The sequence below is a fragment of the Muntiacus reevesi genome, chromosome 2, assembly GCF_963930625.1.
Source record: "Muntiacus reevesi chromosome 2, mMunRee1.1, whole genome shotgun sequence".
NCBI classification, from domain to species: Eukaryota; Metazoa; Chordata; class Mammalia; order Artiodactyla; family Cervidae; genus Muntiacus; species Muntiacus reevesi.
Window position 1 is genome coordinate 148,851,171 of NC_089250.1, and position 19,329 is coordinate 148,870,499.

General features: G+C 37.4%; 1 protein-coding gene across 1 annotated transcript; it reads left to right on the plus strand.

Moving 5' to 3' along the window:
- The first annotated feature begins 17,474 nt into the window (after window positions 1-17,474).
- Window positions 17,475-18,054, plus strand: LOC136158313 (dynein light chain 1, cytoplasmic). Its single transcript, XM_065920113.1, has one exon. It carries the CDS (start codon window positions 17,495-17,497, stop codon window positions 17,762-17,764), a length of 270 nt encoding a protein of 89 aa, XP_065776185.1. The 5' UTR covers window positions 17,475-17,494; the 3' UTR covers window positions 17,765-18,054.
- The last annotated feature ends 1,275 nt before the right edge of the window (window positions 18,055-19,329 follow it).

Genomic DNA, 19,329 nt, shown 5'->3' on the forward strand with positions numbered 1-19,329 from the left:
TTTGCCAACAAAGGTCCATCTAGTCAAAGCTAAGGTTTTTCCAGTAGTCATGTATGGATGTGAGAGCTGGACTATAAAGAAAGCTGAGTGCAGAAGAATTGGTGCTTTTGAACTGTGGTGTTGGAGAAGACTCTTGAGAGTCCCTTGGACCTTTAGGATGGGCTGCAACCAGTCCATCCTAAAGGAGATCAGTCCTGAATATTCATTGGAAAGACTGACTTTGAAGCTGAAACTCCAATACTTTGGCCCCCTGATGCGAAGAACTGACCCATTTGAAAAGACCCTGATGCTGGGAAAGATTGAGGGCAGGAGGAGAAGGGGATGACAGAGGATGAGATGGTTGGATGGCATTATGGCATCACCAACTCAATGGACATGAGTCTGAATAAACTCTGGGAGTTGGTGATGGACAAGGAGGCCCGGCGTGCTGCAGTTCATCGGGTTGCAAAGAGTCGGACATGACTGAGTGACTGAACTGACTGACTGACTGACTGACTGAAATAGAAAATATTATGAAGGGAAGTGGCAGTCACAGTTGTGTCCGACTCTTTGCAAGTCCATGGACTATTCAGTCCATGAAATTCTCTAGGCCAGAATACTGGAGTGGGTAGTCTTTCCCTTCTCCAGGGGATCTTCCCAATCCAGGGATCAAACCCAAGTCTTCCACATTGCAGGTGGATTCTTTACCAGCTGAGCCACAAGGGAAGCCCAGAGAATATTATAATGGAAGTCAAAAGACATTGTTCTATTTTCATCAGACATTCAGTGTTGCTTTGGAAAGTCCAGTTATATACCCGAGTATTATAAACTGTGTGTTGATTTGCTTTACTCTGGATATTTTTTCATTCACTGTACCTATTAAAAAAAAAAATTTGTGTCTTAGATTTACATAATTATTATGAATGTAGTACATATTCATGATATGCATAAATATTCATAATGTGCAGAAAGTTCTATGTTCTGCAGCCAATATTCCCTATTACTTTGAAAAAATTTATTCTTAATTGGACGGAAATTGCTTTATATTGTTGTGTTGGTTTCTGCTGCACAACATTGCAAATCAGCCATAATTATATATATATCGCCTCTCTCTTGAGCCTCCCTGCTCTCCCCGAATCCCACCCCTCCAGGTCATCCCAGAGCCCTGGGCAGACCTCTCTGTGTCATATAGCAATTTCTCACCAGCTTCTTTGTACATGGTAGTGTATATATGTTGATGCTACTTTCTCCATTCATCCCACACTCTCCTTCCCTCTATTGTGTCCCTATCATTTACATCATTTATTAGTATGGTACTTTCATCACAATTAATGAATCAATATTGATACATTACTTTTAGCTAATGTCCATGCATTATTCAGGTTAACTGAGTTTTTCACTAGAGTTCTTTTCTGTTCAAGGATCCCATACAGAGCACCGCATACCATTTAGTCGTCAGAAGTCCTTAGAATTCTCTCCAGTCTGTCAGTTTCTTAGTCTTCCCTTGTTGGTTATGCCCTTGAGGGTTTTGATCTTATGACCTTGAGATAGTTTGTAGAATGGCCTTCACCTGTGGTTTGCCTGATGTTTTTCTTATGGTTAGAATGAGGTATTATGTTTTCTCAAAGACAACCACAGAGGTAAGGTGCTATTTCATCATATCGAATCAAGGGTTCATACTGTGAGCATGACTCATCATTGTTGATATTAACTTTGATCACCTAGGCAGGTATAGTGTTTGTCATATTTCTCCACTGTAAGTTCATTCTTTCTCTTCTTCCTTTCCATACCATACTCCTTGTAATAAAACTGCAATACTCAGCCCATACTTGAGGACTGGAGAGTTATGCTCCACCTCCTTGAGAGTGAGCATCTGTATAAATTATTTGAAATTCTCTTTCATGAAAGATTTGTCTGTTCTCTCATTTTTATTTAATCATATATACATACAAATGAGTTTATTGAATTAATTTTATACTTTGTGTTGCTGTGCTGTGCTTAGTCGCTCAGTCATACCCAACTCTTTGCAACCCCATGGACTTTAGCCCACTAGACTCCTCTGCCCATGCCGATCTCCATGCAAGAATACTGGAGTAGGTTGCTATGCCCTCCTCTAGAGTTATGATCCTTTAAAACGTTTAGCAATTGGGCGCTCCTTCGGTTGGCTCCTGTATCCCTTTGGCAAACCCCCATTATTGTATGAGTGTATATTTGAGCACTTCTTTACTTCCTGGCACTACCCAAAGTTCCAGGCACATATTACATATTTCTCACCCAGTCTTACAGCCATCCAAAGAATGGTATTAAAAACCTGGATCTGGATACTAGGCGTACTTTTGCCAGCTAGTGTGAAATAGCTTTTAGGTGCTCTGAGCTGACAGAGCTAGGGGATATATGCATGAATAGTAACATGTATGCATATGCTCAAGCACACACACATATCATGATCTATATTTATCTTAAGCTAAGTATAAGGTCATAATGATGTCTTCAACTCTAAGGCATTAGTACTATGATAATTTAGCCTTCTCCACTTATTGAGCTATAATCCTATAATCTCCAGCTTACACAGTGAGAATCTTGGCTTCTAATATCCACTATTTATTTACTTATATTCTATTCCAGTTATCCATGTATAGTGATTTTAGGATTGTAAACCTGTATCTCTGTGGGGAAAGAACTTTATCATCTTATATACAGTTATTATATACCTGAACCGTGAACTTCCAGATGTTCAAGCTGGTTTTAGAAAAGGCAGAAGAACCAGAGATCAAATTGCCAACATCTGCTGGATCATTGAAAAAGCAAGAGAGTTCCAGAAAAACATCTATCTCTGCTTTATTGACTATGCCAAAGTCTTTGACTGTGTGGATCACAATAAACTATGGAAAATTCTGAAAGAGATGGGAATACCAGACCACTTGACCTGCCTCTTGAGAAACCTGTATGCAGGTCAAGAAGAAACAGTTAGAACTGGACATAGAACAACAGACTGGTTCCAAATAGGAAAAAGAGAACATCAAGGCTGTATATTGTCACCCTGCTTATTTAACTTATATGTAGAGTACATCATGAGAAATGCTGGGCTGGAAGAAGCACAAGCTGGAATCAAGATTGCCAGGAGAAATATCAATAACCTCAGATATGCAGATGACACCACCCTTATGGCAGAAAGTGAAGAAGAACTAAAGAGCCTCTTCATGAATGTGAAAGAGAAGAGTGAAAAAGTTGGCTTGAAGCTCAACATTCAGAAAACTAAGATCATGGCATCCGGTCCCATCACTTCATGGCAAGTAGATGGGGAAACAGTGGGAACAGTGGCTGACTTTATTTTTATGGGCTCCAAAACCACTGCAGATGGTGATTACAGCCATGAAATTAAAAGAGGCTTACTCCTTGGAAGGAAAGTTATGACCAACCTAGACATCATATTTAAAAGCAGAGACATTACTTTGCCAACAAAGGTTCATCTAGTCAAGGCCATTGTTTTTCCGGTAGTATGGATGGGAGAGTTGGAGTATAAACAAAGCTGAGCACCGAAGAATTGATGCTTTTGAACTGTGGTGTTGGAGAAGATTCTTGAAAGTCCCTTGGACTGCAAGGAGATCCAACCAGTTCATCCTAAAGGAGATCAGTCCTGGGTGTTCATTGGTATGACTAATGTTGAAGCTGAAACTCCAATACTTTGGCCACCTGATGCAAAGAGCTTACTCATTTGAAAAGACCCTGGCACTGGGAAAGATTGAGGGCAGGAGGAGAAGGGGACGACAGAGGATGAGATGGTTGAATGGCATCACTGACTCAATGAACATGTGTTTGGGTGAACTCCGGAAGTGGTGATGGACGGGGAGGCCTGGCATGATGCAGTTCATGGGGTCACAAATAGTTGGACACGACTGAGCGACTGAATTGATACAGTTATTAAATGCAGTTCCTTTTATGTTTATCCTTTTGGAATCCAGTAATTTCTAAATTACTTTGGTCAGTTCCTTATATCATTAGCTGCTTCAATAAAGTGGTTCAGTATATTTGTTGAACAAAAATGATTTTTTTTAAAATCAGATTCTCTCTTTCATCCTGGGATGTTAACATTTACTCTCAGTGTTACACATTCAAATGATGCCATGCATGTGGTTTATAGTTTCATACATTTAGTTCCATTACCCTAAACATTTCCTTGGGGCTTCCCTTGTAACTCAGTTGGTAAAGAATCTGCCTACAATGAAGGAGAACTGGATTCGATTCCTGGGTTGGAAAGATCTCTTGGAGAAGGAAATGGCAACCCACTTCAGTGTTCTTGCCTGGAGAACCCCATGGACAGAGGAACCTGGCAGGCTATAGTCCATAGGGTTGCAAGAGTCAGACATGACTTAGCAACTAAGCCACCACAAACATTCTCTTATGCTTCAACTATTCAACTCTCCCAACTCCTGTTTCTAATTGTGCCTTTTTCAGAATGTTATATATTTGGAGTCATACAGTGTGTAGCCTTTGCAGACTAAATTCCATAACTTAGCAATATACATTTAAGATTCCTCCATGTTTCTTCATGACTGATAGCTCATTGAAAAAAATTTCTTGAATGATATTCTTTTATAAGTATATCCCGCATTTTGTGTATACATTATCCTCTTAAGGATATCTTGGTTCTTAGTTGCTTTCTGTTTTGGGACATTATGAATAAAACTGCAGTAAACATTCAAAGGAAGGTTTTTATTTGCACATACATTTTCAAGTCTGGGTAAACCTAGACATATGATTGTGGGTCATATGATAAGATGATGTTAAAATTTGTCAAGAAATTGACAAACTGCCTCTCTACATGACTATATCATCTGCATTTTTACAGGAAAGTAGAAAGAATTCCTGTTGCTCCACATCTCACCAGCCCTTGGCTGTTAGTATTTTATGTTTTAGACATTCTAATAGATATATAGTAGTATCTTATCATCTTAATTTGCAATTCCCTAGTGACAACTGATGTTGAGCATTTTTTCGTAGGATTATTTGAAATATGTAAATCTTTGGTAATGATCTGTTCAGATCTTATGCTCATTTTCCAAGTGGCTTGTATAGTTTATTATTGGTCAGTTTTAAATGCATTTGGTATATTTTAATGTAAATTGTTAGTCAGAAAATTATCTTGCAAATGTTTCTACCAGACTTCATTCTCTTAACTGACTCTTTCACAGAGCAGACGTTTTTTGATTTAGTAAAGTCTAGCTCATCATTTATTTTTTCATGGATTGAACTCTTGATATTTTGTTTAAAATCTTTTCACTTAACTCAAGGTGATGGTGGTTTTCTTCTGATTTACATTTAAGTTTATGCTACATTTTAAGTTAATTTTTGCACAAGGTCTAGATGTAGACTATATATATATATATATATATATATATATATATATATATATATATATATATACAGTTGTAAGAACTGTTTCTTAAAAAGACAATATTGTAAAGTAATTAGCCTCCAACTAATAAAAATAAATGGGGAAAAAAAAAGACTTTTTCCTCTACTAGGCTGACTTTACTTCTTTGTCAGAACTGTTGACTCTGTTTTTATTGGTCTATTTCTGGGCTTCTTACACTGTTACATTGATTTATGTGTCTATTCTTTGCCAGTGCCACACTGTCTTGAGTTCTATATTATTATACATATTGAAATCACATAAGTCTTTCAGCTTTTCTTCTTCAATATTGTGTTAGCTATTCTAGACCTTTTGCTTCTCCACATCAACTTTAGAATCAGTTATTCAGTATCTACAAAATAGACTGCTGGGATTTTACTTAGGATTGTGTTTAATTTATAGATCAAGTTAGGAAAATTTGAAATCCTAAAATATTGAGTCTTACATTCCATTAACATAAACTAGTTCTTCATTTACTTAGATCTTAATTTTGCTCATTAGAGTTTTGTAGTTTTCTGCATTTGTTTGTTAGATTACAAATTTAGATATAGGTACAACCTATATTATATACATTTAATATGCCTAAATATTTAATGGGTTTTGTTGCTAATACACATGGTATTGCTTTTTAGATTTAAAATTTCAGTTTAAAATTACTAGTGTTTTTGTAGAGCTATTTATTTTTGTATATTAGCCTTATATTCTGTGATCTTGCTGTATTTATTTATTAGTTGCTGGAGATTTTTGTCAGTTCTGTGGAGGGTTTATTTTTTCCCCCATCTGAAAAAAGAAACATTTGTATTTCTTTCCATGATTACCTTTTATTTCATTTTCTTGTCTTATTGTGCTAAGACTTTTAGTATGATATTGAAAAGAAGAGGTAGAAAGAATATCCTTCTCTTGTTTTCAGTTCTAGAGAGATGGTGCCTAGAATCTTAAGTATAATGTATGTTTTATGTAAATGTTCTTATTTAAGTAGGAGTCCCTCTCCCTAGTTTACCAATAATGTTTATTATGAATTACTATTTTTTAACATATTTCCCAATGCTTTTCCTACATTAGTTGATATGACCATGTAATTTGTGTTCTTTAAGTCTTTGATCTGGACAATTGCATTGACTGATTTTCTAATATTCAACTGAACAATCCTTATGTACCTGGAGTATATTTCACTTGGTTGTGGTGTATAATTATTTTGCTTTCATTGTTGAATTCAGTTTGCTAACTCTTTGCTAAGGATATTTTTATCTATGTTCATCAAAGATGTTGATTCGTGATTTCCTTTTTTTATAATGCCTTTGCCTGGTTTTAGTCTTAAAGTAAGGTTAACCTCATAGGATTATTTGGAAAATACCTGCTTCTATTTTCAGGTAGAGGTTATGGATCATTCTTAAATTTGTAAAGTTAACTGCTGCTAAGTTGCTAAGTCATTTCAGTCTGGCTCTGTGCGACCAGGCTCCGCTGTTCCTGGGATTCTCCAGGCAAAAACACTGGAGTGGGTTGCCGTTTCCTTCTCCAATGCATGAAAGTGAAAAGTGAAGGTGAAGTCAGGCAGTCGTGTCTGACTCTTCGTGACCCCATGGACTGCAGCCCACCAGGCTCCTCTGTCCATGGAATTCTCCAGGCAAGATTACTGGAGTGGGTTGCCTTTGCCTTCTCCAGTAGAGTTAACTAGACATTCCTTAAGTATTTGATCTGTGTTTTCTTTTTTGGAAGGGTATTTATTATTGATTTGATTTCCTTAGTAGACAAAGAGCTATTCATGCTATCTATTTCTCCTTTTGTGAATTTTGGTAGCTTGTGTCTTTCAAAGAATTGGTCCATTTTGTCTAAATTAATCAAAAGAATGTGGTATAGATTTGTTTGCAGTGTTTCATTTTTATCATTTTAATATCCATAGAATTAGTGGCAATGACTTTATTTCCTTTGTGAAGCTGATAATTTCTTTTTCTCTGTTATTCTTCAGTCTGGCTAGATGTTTGCTAGTTTTATTAACATCAGTAAAAGAACTAGCTTTTGGTTCAATTGATTTCTCAACTCTTTTACTCTTTTAAGTACCACTGATTTCTGCTCCAAATTTTATTAGCTTTTTTTTTTCTTTTATAAGCCTAAACTTCTCTTCTATCTCTAGCTTCCTGAAATGGAAACTTTAGTTTTTGATTTTAGGTATTTATTCTTTATAAATTATGAATTTAATGCTGTATATTTCCCTCTAAACACTGTCTTCTCTGTACCCCTCAAATTTTGATGAGTTGTGGTTTTATTTTCATTTAGTTAAAAATATGTTAAATTTTCTATTGACAATTCTTTAACTCATAGGTTATATAGAAGTATGTAGTTGCATTTCTTGGCAAATACTTGAGTGTTTCCAGCTCTCTTTCTGCTATGATTTCTAGTTTATTTCCATCTTGGTCTGAAAATGTACTTATCATTCCTACTCTTTAAGTTTATTGCAGTTCATTTTATGGCCCTGAATACAGTTTATCTAGAAAAATGTTTCGTGTGAGCTAGGGCTTCTCTAATGATTCCTTCTCAGAGAAAGTCTGTTTTGTAGTTCTTTCAGCTGTAATCCATTATAATATTACTGGAGTCCTGTTGGAATAGTGATAGGGTACAGGAGAAAGGAAGTAATTTATAGTCTTATGCTTAAAGTTCCATGTTTGGCCTGTGACCTTTGTGTTTCTTCTTGGATAGCTTCCCTACATTCCTTTAGTTAAGACAGGAAGACATAGAGAGCTGGAATGAGAGGAATTCTCTTTTTCTACAGCACTGGAATAGGTTCTAGTACCCCGTATACCCGCTAGAGATTTGACTTTTATTATAGCAAAGACCATGGGCATATTTCACAAGGATTACTCTTCCCCTCCCTCTGCCAATACTGTAGGCTTTATCAAATCAGTTCAGTTCAGTTGCTCAGTCATGTCCAACTCTTTGTGACCCCATGGACTACAGCACACCAAGCCTCCCTGTCTATCACCAACTCCCAGAGTTTACCCAAATTCATGTCCATTGTGTCAGTGATGCCATCCAAATATCTCATCCTCTGTTATCCCCTTATCATATCTTCACTAGTCAAAAAAAACCTGGTGAGGTTCTTGGAGATAAATGCCATGAAAATATGGGGGCTCCATCCAAGAGTGAGAGCCCAAGATTTCTGATTCTCAGGCTAGTCCACACTCAGACTCCAGCAGTTTATTAAAATTATCTTATAAGCATATCTACCAGTTTATTTTGCTATACACCTGCTCTACATAAACAGATCTCCTCTGTGGTTTTCTGATTTATCTGTCTATACAGGTATCAGTATAGCAGTTAACCCAGTAAACTCAGCTTTCAGATTAGTCTAAGAAAGTCATTGATTTTTGGTTTGTTCAGTTTTCTTTTATATAAGGGAAAGAATGATGGCTTCCATACAGTATGAGTTTGAGCTAACATGGAAGGTAACATCTTTCATTTTGAAAAGCCACACCCATTTAGTTCTGAGAATTTTCATGTACTTGAGAAGGTCTAGCCTTCTATTTCTCTATTCCTGCAATTTCTATTAGATGCTAAGCCTCTTAAACTGAGTTTCTAAATTTTCCTTTACTTTTTCTCCTGTGTTCTCTGCCCTCTGTTTCATTGAATGGTGCCTCCCAAAAGTTATGTCCATACAGTAACTCCCAGAACCTTTGACTATGAACTCATTTGGAAAAAGATTCTTTATGGAGTAAATAAATTAAATATTTTAAAATGTTATCCTAGATTATCCAGGTAGGCCCTAAATTAAGTGACAAATATCCTTATAAGAGACACAGAAAGGAAAGATACTGGGAGAAAAAGAGGATATGTGAAAATGGAAGCAAAGATTGGCACATAGTCACAAGTCAGGGAATGCCTATAGCCACCAGAACCTGGAAAAGGTGAGGAAGGATTTGTCCTGAGAGGCTTCTGTGAGAATGTGATTCTGTTGACACTTTAATTTCAAATTTCTAGGTTCTAGAAGTAAGAGAATAATTTTTGTTATTTTAAGCTACAAAGTTTGTCCTGACCATCCTAGGAAAAAATTATACTGCCCATTATTCCACTCTTAATAATATTTACTCAACTTAATCTTCAATACTTCTGTTTGCTTTTAAATTTCTGCTATGCTATTTTTTAACATTTATGATATTTTTATTCCTTATTTGTCCTTTCTATATAACTTTTGGTTTATTTTACTTGTACTAATGATCTCATTTTTGATGTTATCTTTCATTCTTTTCATTGACACTATTTTCACCAATTTATTTCTATTTTATTGGTTGGTTTCTGTCTCTCTTATCAAAAGCTTTACTCAAACATTGGGTATAACCTGGCATATACTCACAGTTAATAGTAAATTTCTAAAAAGCTGTTTGGAAGCTCCATGTTTGTTGATGTTAGGTCACACTGTTGGGTGACTAGGTGGTCATTTCATTGGAAAATCCTTAATGTTAGTCTGTGGGATGGTTTCATTTGGACTAATCAATTTCTCCAGAGAAGAGTTCTATAATCTTCTGCCTAGATATGTATACCTCAAAGCCAGTGTTCTTTGAGTTGAACAAAAGCAGGGGAATGGGTGTCTCAGTGGTCAGTATATAGACTGTTAGTCAATTCCTGAATGTCAGTGATGTTCTTGGATGTTCCCAACCCAGGGATTGAACCCAGGTCTCCCTCATTGCAGATGGATTCTTTACCAACTGAGCCACCAGGGAAGTCCAGTCAATTCCTGAATACCAGTGAACCACAAAATCCTGTCCTCCAATGTTTGACCTCCATCTAACTCCAAGGGCACTCTGCTTATTACTCTCCGGGGAATAAATCTTTCCTCCTCGTATGTGAAGAAGAGATCTGTTTGCTTCAGTAAAGTGAAGGAGGATATATCTAGTAATTTGATAGCTTCCTGGTAATTTTACAATCTTTCAGAACTTCTTTTATAGCCATACTTCTCACACATGCCTTAAGAATTTCAAAATGCTGCCATATCTATGATCTTTTCAAAACAGTACATATGGTTAGGCTTCATGTTTGTTGGTATTATTCCTCTGCTCACTCATGTGTCAACTTTTTCTTATTAGATCATTTTCTCCTTTTCCATCTGCTTCCCATCTACTCCAAACTCTTTAAATTGCTCACTTGCTAATGGAACACTCTTGTTCCATTATCTATTTAGGATTTAATAGAAAACATTTATTAAAACTGATTTATTCATTGCTACTATCACATTAACATAGTAGTAGAGGTAAATGTGTGTGTTCAAGCTGCCATATAATGCCCAGAGGTGCAATGTAATTGCGGTAGACAGGATAATGCTTACCTCTCCAAAGACGTTCATGACCTGTGGATAGGGAAAGAACAATTCTTAGATATGATTGAGTTAAGGGTCTTAATATGATGAAATAAGCCTGGATTATGCAGGTGACATAAATGAAATTATGAGGGTTCTTATAAGAGGGAGGCAGGAGTGTCAGAATCAAAGGCGATATGATAATGGGAGCAAATATGTGTATGTGTGCACATGCGTGCATGTATGTAAGAGAGACAGAAAGCAGGGGTTTCAGGCATTGCAATTAGAGGAAGGAACCACAGCCAAGCAATGTAGGTAGGCTCTAGAAGCTGGAAAAAGCAAGAAAAATAGATTCTCCCTTAGGACCTAAAAAAGAAGTTGTAGCTCAGCCAATATCTGATTTTAACCCTCTAAGACTCATTTTCAATTTCAGACTTCCATAACTGTAAGATCATAAAGTCAGTTGTTGTAAGCTGACATGCCTATGGTCATTTGTGCACATCCAATTCAAATCAATATTAAATTTATAAAAAGCTGCCATAAAAATGTATATGCAATGTCATAAGTCTGTATTTGCTTAAAAATCTATATATGCCCAAATATGCATAAATATCTACAAATGCATATGCATACATGTATACACAACCACAAATACACAATTGGAAAGAAGATAAGAATTATATTCACCAAAATATTAGTAATGGATAAACCTCTGAGATTATGCAGGATTGCACAGGATTTTAATTTTATTCTTGTTGAAAGTGAAAGTGAAGTCGCTTAGTCGTGTCTGACTCTTTGTGACCCCAAGAACTGGGGCCTACCAGGCTTCTCCGTTCATGGGATTTTCCAGGCAAGGATACTGGAGTGGGTACTTCTCCATAATTTTTAAATAGCCAAAAGTGGACAAAGATTAGTCTTCTAGCTGATATCTAATTTTAAGAAGTTAAGGATTTTACTTTAAAGCATTATGATATTTCTTGCTTTGGAACTAAAGCCATTTATGTTAACAATGAATGCTTCTTAGTTGTATATTCTGGAGAACAACTATAGAGGCATTAGGACAAATACTTCTAACTTAAACTCAAGACTCATACAAAGAAAATAGGGGAGTCTAGTCATACGCATTTGGCATAAAGTTCCCTATGTCTACATGTAGTCAATACATAACAAAAGCCTTAAGACCCAGTTTCCTAATGCAAGAGAAAACTAGCAAATAGTGTGTTTCATTGCCTCCATTTTCCACTTTGCTCCCATGGCATCAATATGATCTATGACATTCATAATAGATCTTGGTCCTGTTTTGCCCAGGCTACACATTAGAATATTTTTCAACATATTGCTCTGGGCAGTCTTTAACAACCATTTGGAATTTGGAAATGAGATGACACTTACTGTCATGCTAGTTCTAGATGAGTCTGATAAGTTCTTGAGATCAAATCTGGCAAATATTCTCTCCAGTGCCTTGCCTCAGTACTCAGGTCTTATAGAAATTTCCTCTCTGCATCTCCCTATCCCCAAAAGTACCTGAGCTTGGCCTAGTTTCTATGTCTTCTAATTTCTCTGGTTCTCACTACTTCATATCTGTCCAGAACTTTTCAACTTGTGTAAAAATGTTCATGTGTGCTTTCAGTATGCTCTGATCCCTCATCTGAATTCTCTATTTTAGGTGAGGATTGAGATTCATTGAGCTTAAGCAACTTGTCTATGGTCATCCAGCTAATGAAATTTGGGCTTAAGATTTGATCCAGACAGTCTAACTTTAAAGCATGTTTTTAAAAAAAGATAAGGAGGCTGGATGTGAACTGTGGGAAAGCTCCTGGAGATTAACCCCAAATGATAGAGTTTTGAGGCAAAACGAGGATATCTCTTATCAAGACCAGATTTGTGTAGACCTCTGAAGGCACCCGTAAGACCACAGACACTCCACCAAAACCTGGAAAAGAGTAAGTTTGAAAATTCTGTGATTCTAATGTCTGGGAGTCTATAGTCCCACCCTGGTAAATGAGCATTCAACTTTGCCCTAGCATACACTACTTCAAGACAATGCTACAATAATTGGAGAAGAGGATCTAGCTTCTCAGGCTTCCCAGGTGGTGCTGGTGGTAAAGAACCTGCCTGCCCCATGCAGGAGACATGAGACATGGGTTCAATTCCTGGGTGGGGAAGATCCTCTGAAAGAGGGCATGGCAACTCACTCCAGTATTCTTGTCTGAAGAATCCCATGGACAGAGGAGCCTGGTGGGCTATAGTCCATGAGATCTCAAAGCATCAGACATGACAGAAGCGACTTAGCATCTAGCTTATAGGGATTAAAGAAGTCATTGCCTCCTCTTTCATTGAAAATTGGATTTCAACTTAAAATTTCAGTGTCACAAGAATTCTGAAGTTTTGGAATATATTTTTTTCCTCTTCCTGGTCATTCCTGGAAAAGTTCAACTCTGCAAAAGAGATTTTCTTTGATAACCTGGGAACAAAATGCACATTTCTTGGCTATGTGTGCGTGTGTATTAGATTTGTTGGCTAGAATTGAACAATCACAGTGTCACTGCCAGATTCCCCCTCATGACAATCACTGCCCTGGTAGTAAGAGAAACTCAAATCTCTGGGGTGCCTTGTGTCATAAAACTTGTTTCTATTTCTAAAGGGTTTATTACAGAGATTCAGTCTTAGACAACTTGTTAAAATTTCAAGCAAACTAGGAGGAAAGAAACAATATCAAACTTGCCTTAAAAAAATTACATAGATAACAATGGATAATGCAGGATCAGATTGGATAACAAAAGATGCCCTCTGTATCCCAATTCTAAACCAAAGGAGTTCTAAGGCAAAAGTGTTCTAAACCAAAGGAAAGAAGATTACAAAGTCCTCAAGCTGGGAAGGATGATATCGTAGACTGAAATTATAGCCAGATTTAAGTCTCCAGGATATTCCTACCTTCATTCAAACTCTTGGTGTGCAATTTGCTTACAGTAACTCATGCCCAAATCCCTTATTCTTCCTTGATATCTCTCTCACATATACCCCATATCTAATTCATTATTGTATCCTGTCGGCTCTAATTAAGATACATAAAATGTCTGCATTGAACCTGTCTAGTCAGCTTCCTCTTGCTTTAGATCAGATCACTGCTCTGCTCAAAATCCTCCAATACCTTTGCCTCTTATTCAGAATAAAAGCTGAAGTGCTACCATGGCCTTCAGGATTCTATGTGATTTATTCCTGGTCTGTCTTTCTGACTTCAGCTCTTGCTCTCTCCCTCACTACTTTCCAGTTATCTTGATTCAGATCTTTGTTTTTCTTAAATACTCCAAGTGTGGTCCTGCCTCAAGGCATTTGTACTTGATGTTCACTCATTTCATTCAAATCTTTGCTTAAATTGTATGCAATGAGAAAGACCTCCTAAAGCATACTACCAAAACTACCACAAACACAGCCTTAGTTCCTCACTCTCTGTCCCAATCTGTGGTCTTACACATCTCTGTTGTGCTCATTGCTACCCAAAATACGTTTATTTCTTTTTTAGTTTTTTTGCCCCACCTATTGGAGTGCAAGCACCTTGAGATGCTGCTTCATTTCATCCACTGCTCTAGTGTTAGCCTTTGTGAATATTCATAAAACATTTGTTGAAGAAAGGAAGGGTGGGGGAAAGGAAATAGAATTGGAAAATTTCTATCCATTTTGACAGAGGAAAGGACATTTATCATTACCCTACTGATTTTATCAATGAGTTCCTCCAGTCTTGAATATAACATTAAAAACCAGAGACATCACTTTCTGACAAAGGTCCATATAGTCGAAGCTATGGTTTTTCAAGTAGTCATGTATAGATGTGAGTGTTGGACTATAAAGAAGGCTGAGCGCTGAAGAATTGATGCCTAGAAATTGTGGTGTGGAGGAGACTCTTGAGAGTCCTTTGGACTGCAAGGAGAGCAAACCAGTTCATCCTCAAGGAAATCAACCCTGAATATCCATTAGAAGGACTGATGTGAAAACTTAAGCTCCAATACTTTGGCCACCTGATGCAAACACCTGACACATTGGAAAAGACCCTGATGCTGGGAAAGGCAAAAGGAGAAGGGGATGGCAAAGGATGAGATAGGTAGATAACATCACCAGCTCAATGGACATGAATTTGATCAAACTCCAGGAGATGGTGGAGGACCAAGGAACCCAGCGTGCTGCAGTCCATGGGGTCACAAAGAATCAGACATGACTGAGCTACTGAACAGCAACAGGAATATCTGGTTTCAAATCCTGCTGGCTAACTATTAATTAGGATATCATGAGCAAACTAGTTTCTTTCACAAAGTCTTCTTTACTATTTTTAAAGTTACCATATTTTACAACATACCCTTAGAATTATAGGGAATAGCATGTGTGATGGTGCCTGGCAGAATGCCCAGCACATAGCAGGTATTGCAAAGATTATAGTACTTTCTGTTTTAAATGTGCCATTTCTCTCCTAGTTTTATTTTATTTTTAAAATTTTGTTTGTTTTTTCTTTCTTGGTTAAGCCATGCGAGGTCTTAGTTCCCAGACTAGGAATCAAACCTGTGCCCCCTTCAAGGGAAATATGGAATCTTAACCACTGGACTGCCAGGGAATTCCCTCTCTCCTAATTTTAAATGGTAGGGAAGCAGTCACACTTTTTCTCAAACTTCCAAGTTTACTTGGCAAGACTAAAGCAATTGTATTTACAAAGACAGGAGCTAGAGTAAACGAAAGAACCAAAACAAAATGGTAATGGAAAAGTAGTCTGTCTTCCCTTCCCACTTCTCAATTGTGTCTGACTCTTTGTGACCCCATGGACTATAGCCCTGCTGGGCTCCTCTATCCATGGGCTCCTCCAAGTAAGAATATTAGGGTGGGTAGCCATTCTCTTCTCCAAGGGATCTTCCTGACCTAGGGATCGAACCCATATCCCCTGTATTAAAGGCAGATTCTTTACCATCTGAGGCACCAGGGAAGCACTTTAAATGAGACTATTCCTCATCAAGTATATTAAACAGGTAAAATTTCTTGGGTCCCTTTCTAATTTCTATTACCACTTGCATCATCTGTCTCTGGCCAACATAGGATCTTTGTCCTATGAGCTAATTGACAGTCTCTTCTGTCTTCAACAGAATACTCTAGGACTTGGAGATTAATATGTCTCCAAACTCTGAAAGAAAGAGACTGAAATGGGTCAGCATCGTATTGCCTTGCACACTTTGGATCTCCATCAGGAACTGTACGGGAGAAGAGCTATGTGTTCAGTGCCCTTCGCTTTTTGCCAGGGAGATGTTTACCTGGGGAAAAAGGAATTCCTTCTCTTTAAGGCAAATACTGCATTCTGTGTGGCCTTGAACAGCTAGTCTTTCCCATTATAATAAGCAGTTCACTCTGAAATGAGGAGGAAACAGTCATTTGCAGCAACAGTGTCATATGATCACAAAGTCATATGTGTCTTTTTTTTTTTTTTTTTGGTTTATTTTATCCATTTCCCCTCACCAATAAGGGGGTTTCCATTTGTTCCTGGGGCATTTGAGGCCACTGTGTCTACATATAGGTAGCCCTAATCATAAATCTCACTCACACTAAGCCAAGTGTTTCAGGAATTCTCTTCTTGTTCTTTGTTTCATGTTTGACAGTTTCTTTCAGAATGCAGTTTGCAACATTCCTGGAGATGTGTTATAAATTATTCAAACTGACAAAGCCCCCTTTCTTTTCCTTGTTGTATGTGTTCTTTCCCCCTCCCCAAAGCTTACATTCTAACATTGCCACTGAATGCCTTCAATCTTAATGATACTTTTTCCTGTCTTTGGATGAGATGGATTTTTTACTCTTATGATTATTATTTTGGAAAGTAGGTATTATTCCTTTAGAAGAAAAGAAAGAAAGCCAAATCAAATCAAACACAAACCTCCAGGCTCTATTATGGCATTAGGCTTTATGTCCCAGAGCAGGTCATAGCATACCTTTGATATATGAAAATTTGTCATTCCTGGGTACATTTCATTTACTGAAATGCTGTTTGAGAGCAACTTTATTAAAGATGCAAGACACTGGTACAATGCCGCTTTATTTTGTGTCACCGCTTTCATATAAAATCCTTTTTCCAAACACTTTGGAGAATTAAATAATACAAGACAGGAGAGTGTGTTTTGTATAAATTATACAATACTGTGGCATAAGGAATAATTCAAAGAATCAGAAACCAATAGCTAAGGCTCAGAGAAATTGAAAAAAAAAAAAAAAGAGGGCAGATTTTCAGATGTTTTTAATCCCAAAGGAGAGGTTTTTCTTTTTTAATAGAGTGCAGTTGAAGTAGTGAGGAAAAATGGAATTCTTTCTGGAACATGGGGGTCGATGTTTAACTACCCCAACATGCAACCTTTATATTGCTTCACTTCTACCAAACTCCTTTCTAAGTTGCCCCCTGTGCTTTTATTTTGTGGATAACCTATGAGTAATATTAATACTGACAGATATTAATAATCTATTCTAACCTACTTTGCTTGAAAATCCTCTAAAGTTTTTTTATCAGACAGAAAGGTGAGACCCACAGAGGTAAAATGATCTATACATGTGATCAAACAGCTGCCAGAGAGTGGACTCTTGAGTCAAATCAGGCCTAATTGAATCCAAAGCCTGTGCTGGGTACCACCCCTGTGTGTTTAGCAAGAACTGCAATTAAAAAGCCACCTCTCTCACTGAACACATTCCTATAGTTTTCTAACAATGCTGGGCAGTCAAGCACTCTCAATCTTTGTTCTGATATGACTCAAGAGCCTTAATTCATTAAAAACACAACGGCCAGCCCCTGCTCCTTTTTAACCATGTGTGACCGAAAGGCCGTAATCAAGAATGCCGATATGTCGGAGGAGATGCAACAGGACTCGGTGGAATGTGCTACTCAGGCATTGGAGAAGTATAATATAGAGAAGGACATTGCGGCCCATATCAAGAAGGAGTTTGACAAGAAGTACAACCCCACCTGGCACTGCATCGTGGGGAGGAACTTCGGTAGTTATGTGACACATGAAACCAAACACTTCATCTACTTCTACCTGGGCCAAGTGGCCATTCTCCTGTTCAAATCTGGTTAAAAGCATGAACTGTGCCACACACCCAGTGATCCATCCAAAAACAAGGACTGCAGCCTAAATTCCAAATACCAGAGATTGAAGTCTTCAGCCTTGCCTAAGGGAACACCTCCATCTTTGAATCTTTATTGTGTTTTGTACAGGGCATTCTCTGTACTAGTTTGTGGTTATAAAGCAATTAGTAAAACAGCTTACATTTGTATTTATTTTCTATTCCATACCTCTCTGCTCCATGTTTTTTCTCTTCAAAATCCATTCCTTTAAAGAAATAAATCTGTTGAAGTGTGCATTAATTACCGTTTGTTCAAATAATCTATTGAAGATGGCCTATTACTTGATCTTGGGTAGGGTTGGTGGGGGTGTTTCCTTGAAGTTTCTGTGGGATGTAACAGACTAGCCTATTCAGCATCTTGAGTTTCATCCTTGCCCATCCTGTTCCTGTTGTGCATGGAAGAATACTACTCAGAAGTGCATGTTGAGAAATGCGTGACAGAGAAACTACTGGATTAACTCTTACTCGTAACCTGATAAATACATTCCTTAAGTGCTCCTTTTGTGATAACTGCTATAGAGTGTTCTAGGCCTTAGGCCTCAAGAGATGATGAATGTGTTGTAGAACTCCTTTCAGTTTTCTGTGACTGTAAAATGGAAATAAGCTGGTGAGAAAGTTGGGCTAATAAAAATTTGTTGGACTCTAGACATTTACCCTCCTCTGTCTTGGCCAAAGCATACTCTAGAGATTAAAGGTGATCTTAAAGGGAAAAAGTTTTTGAGCAGCAGTCCTCCATGTGATTCTAATAAAGTCTGCAGGAATTTAAAAAAAAAAAAAAAAAGAAAGAAAGCAAGTGGTTGCCTGGAGATGGGGAAGAAGGGCTGGAAGAAATGACAGCAGTATTACAAAACAGCAGGAGAAAACTTTTGGGGGAGATGAATATACTCATTATTGTGATATTATCATGAGTATAGTAATGATTTAATGACTATACATGTGCTAAAACTTATTAAAATGTACACTTTGAATACAAAAAAAAAAAAAAAACAAAAAAACAAATCAGCAAACAAACAACAGCTAGAATGAATGAACATATAGGAAAGGGCCCAGTAAACAGTTTTCATCATACCAAAGAGCATTCTGTTCCCATGCTCTTATGTCGATAATCAGAGTGAGTTGGGCAACAGACCAAACATTTATCAGGTACACTGAGGTGGCATCATCTTCCATCTCATGACCTGGAAAAAATGTGAATAGATGGTATGACAACAATATACCCATTCTTTCCTCCCTCGTGGCAGAAACTCTGATTTTGTTCTGGGAGAGAATATGCTCACTTTGAAGTGATGGATCAGTCTTAGCCAATCGTGAAAATCCTGGTTTGCAATTTCCCAGTGTTGCTTGTCCTGAAGAGGGGACATAAGTCACAGTCCTGGCCAAAGAGACTAAAGTGAATTCTGCTAGTCTTGTTGCCCTTTCTCCCTTCCTTTTTTGTACTCTAAGTATGGCTGTAGTCATCATTCATTTTGCAGGCGCAGTGTATCCAGCCTAAGAATGAAGATCATGATAAGGATCA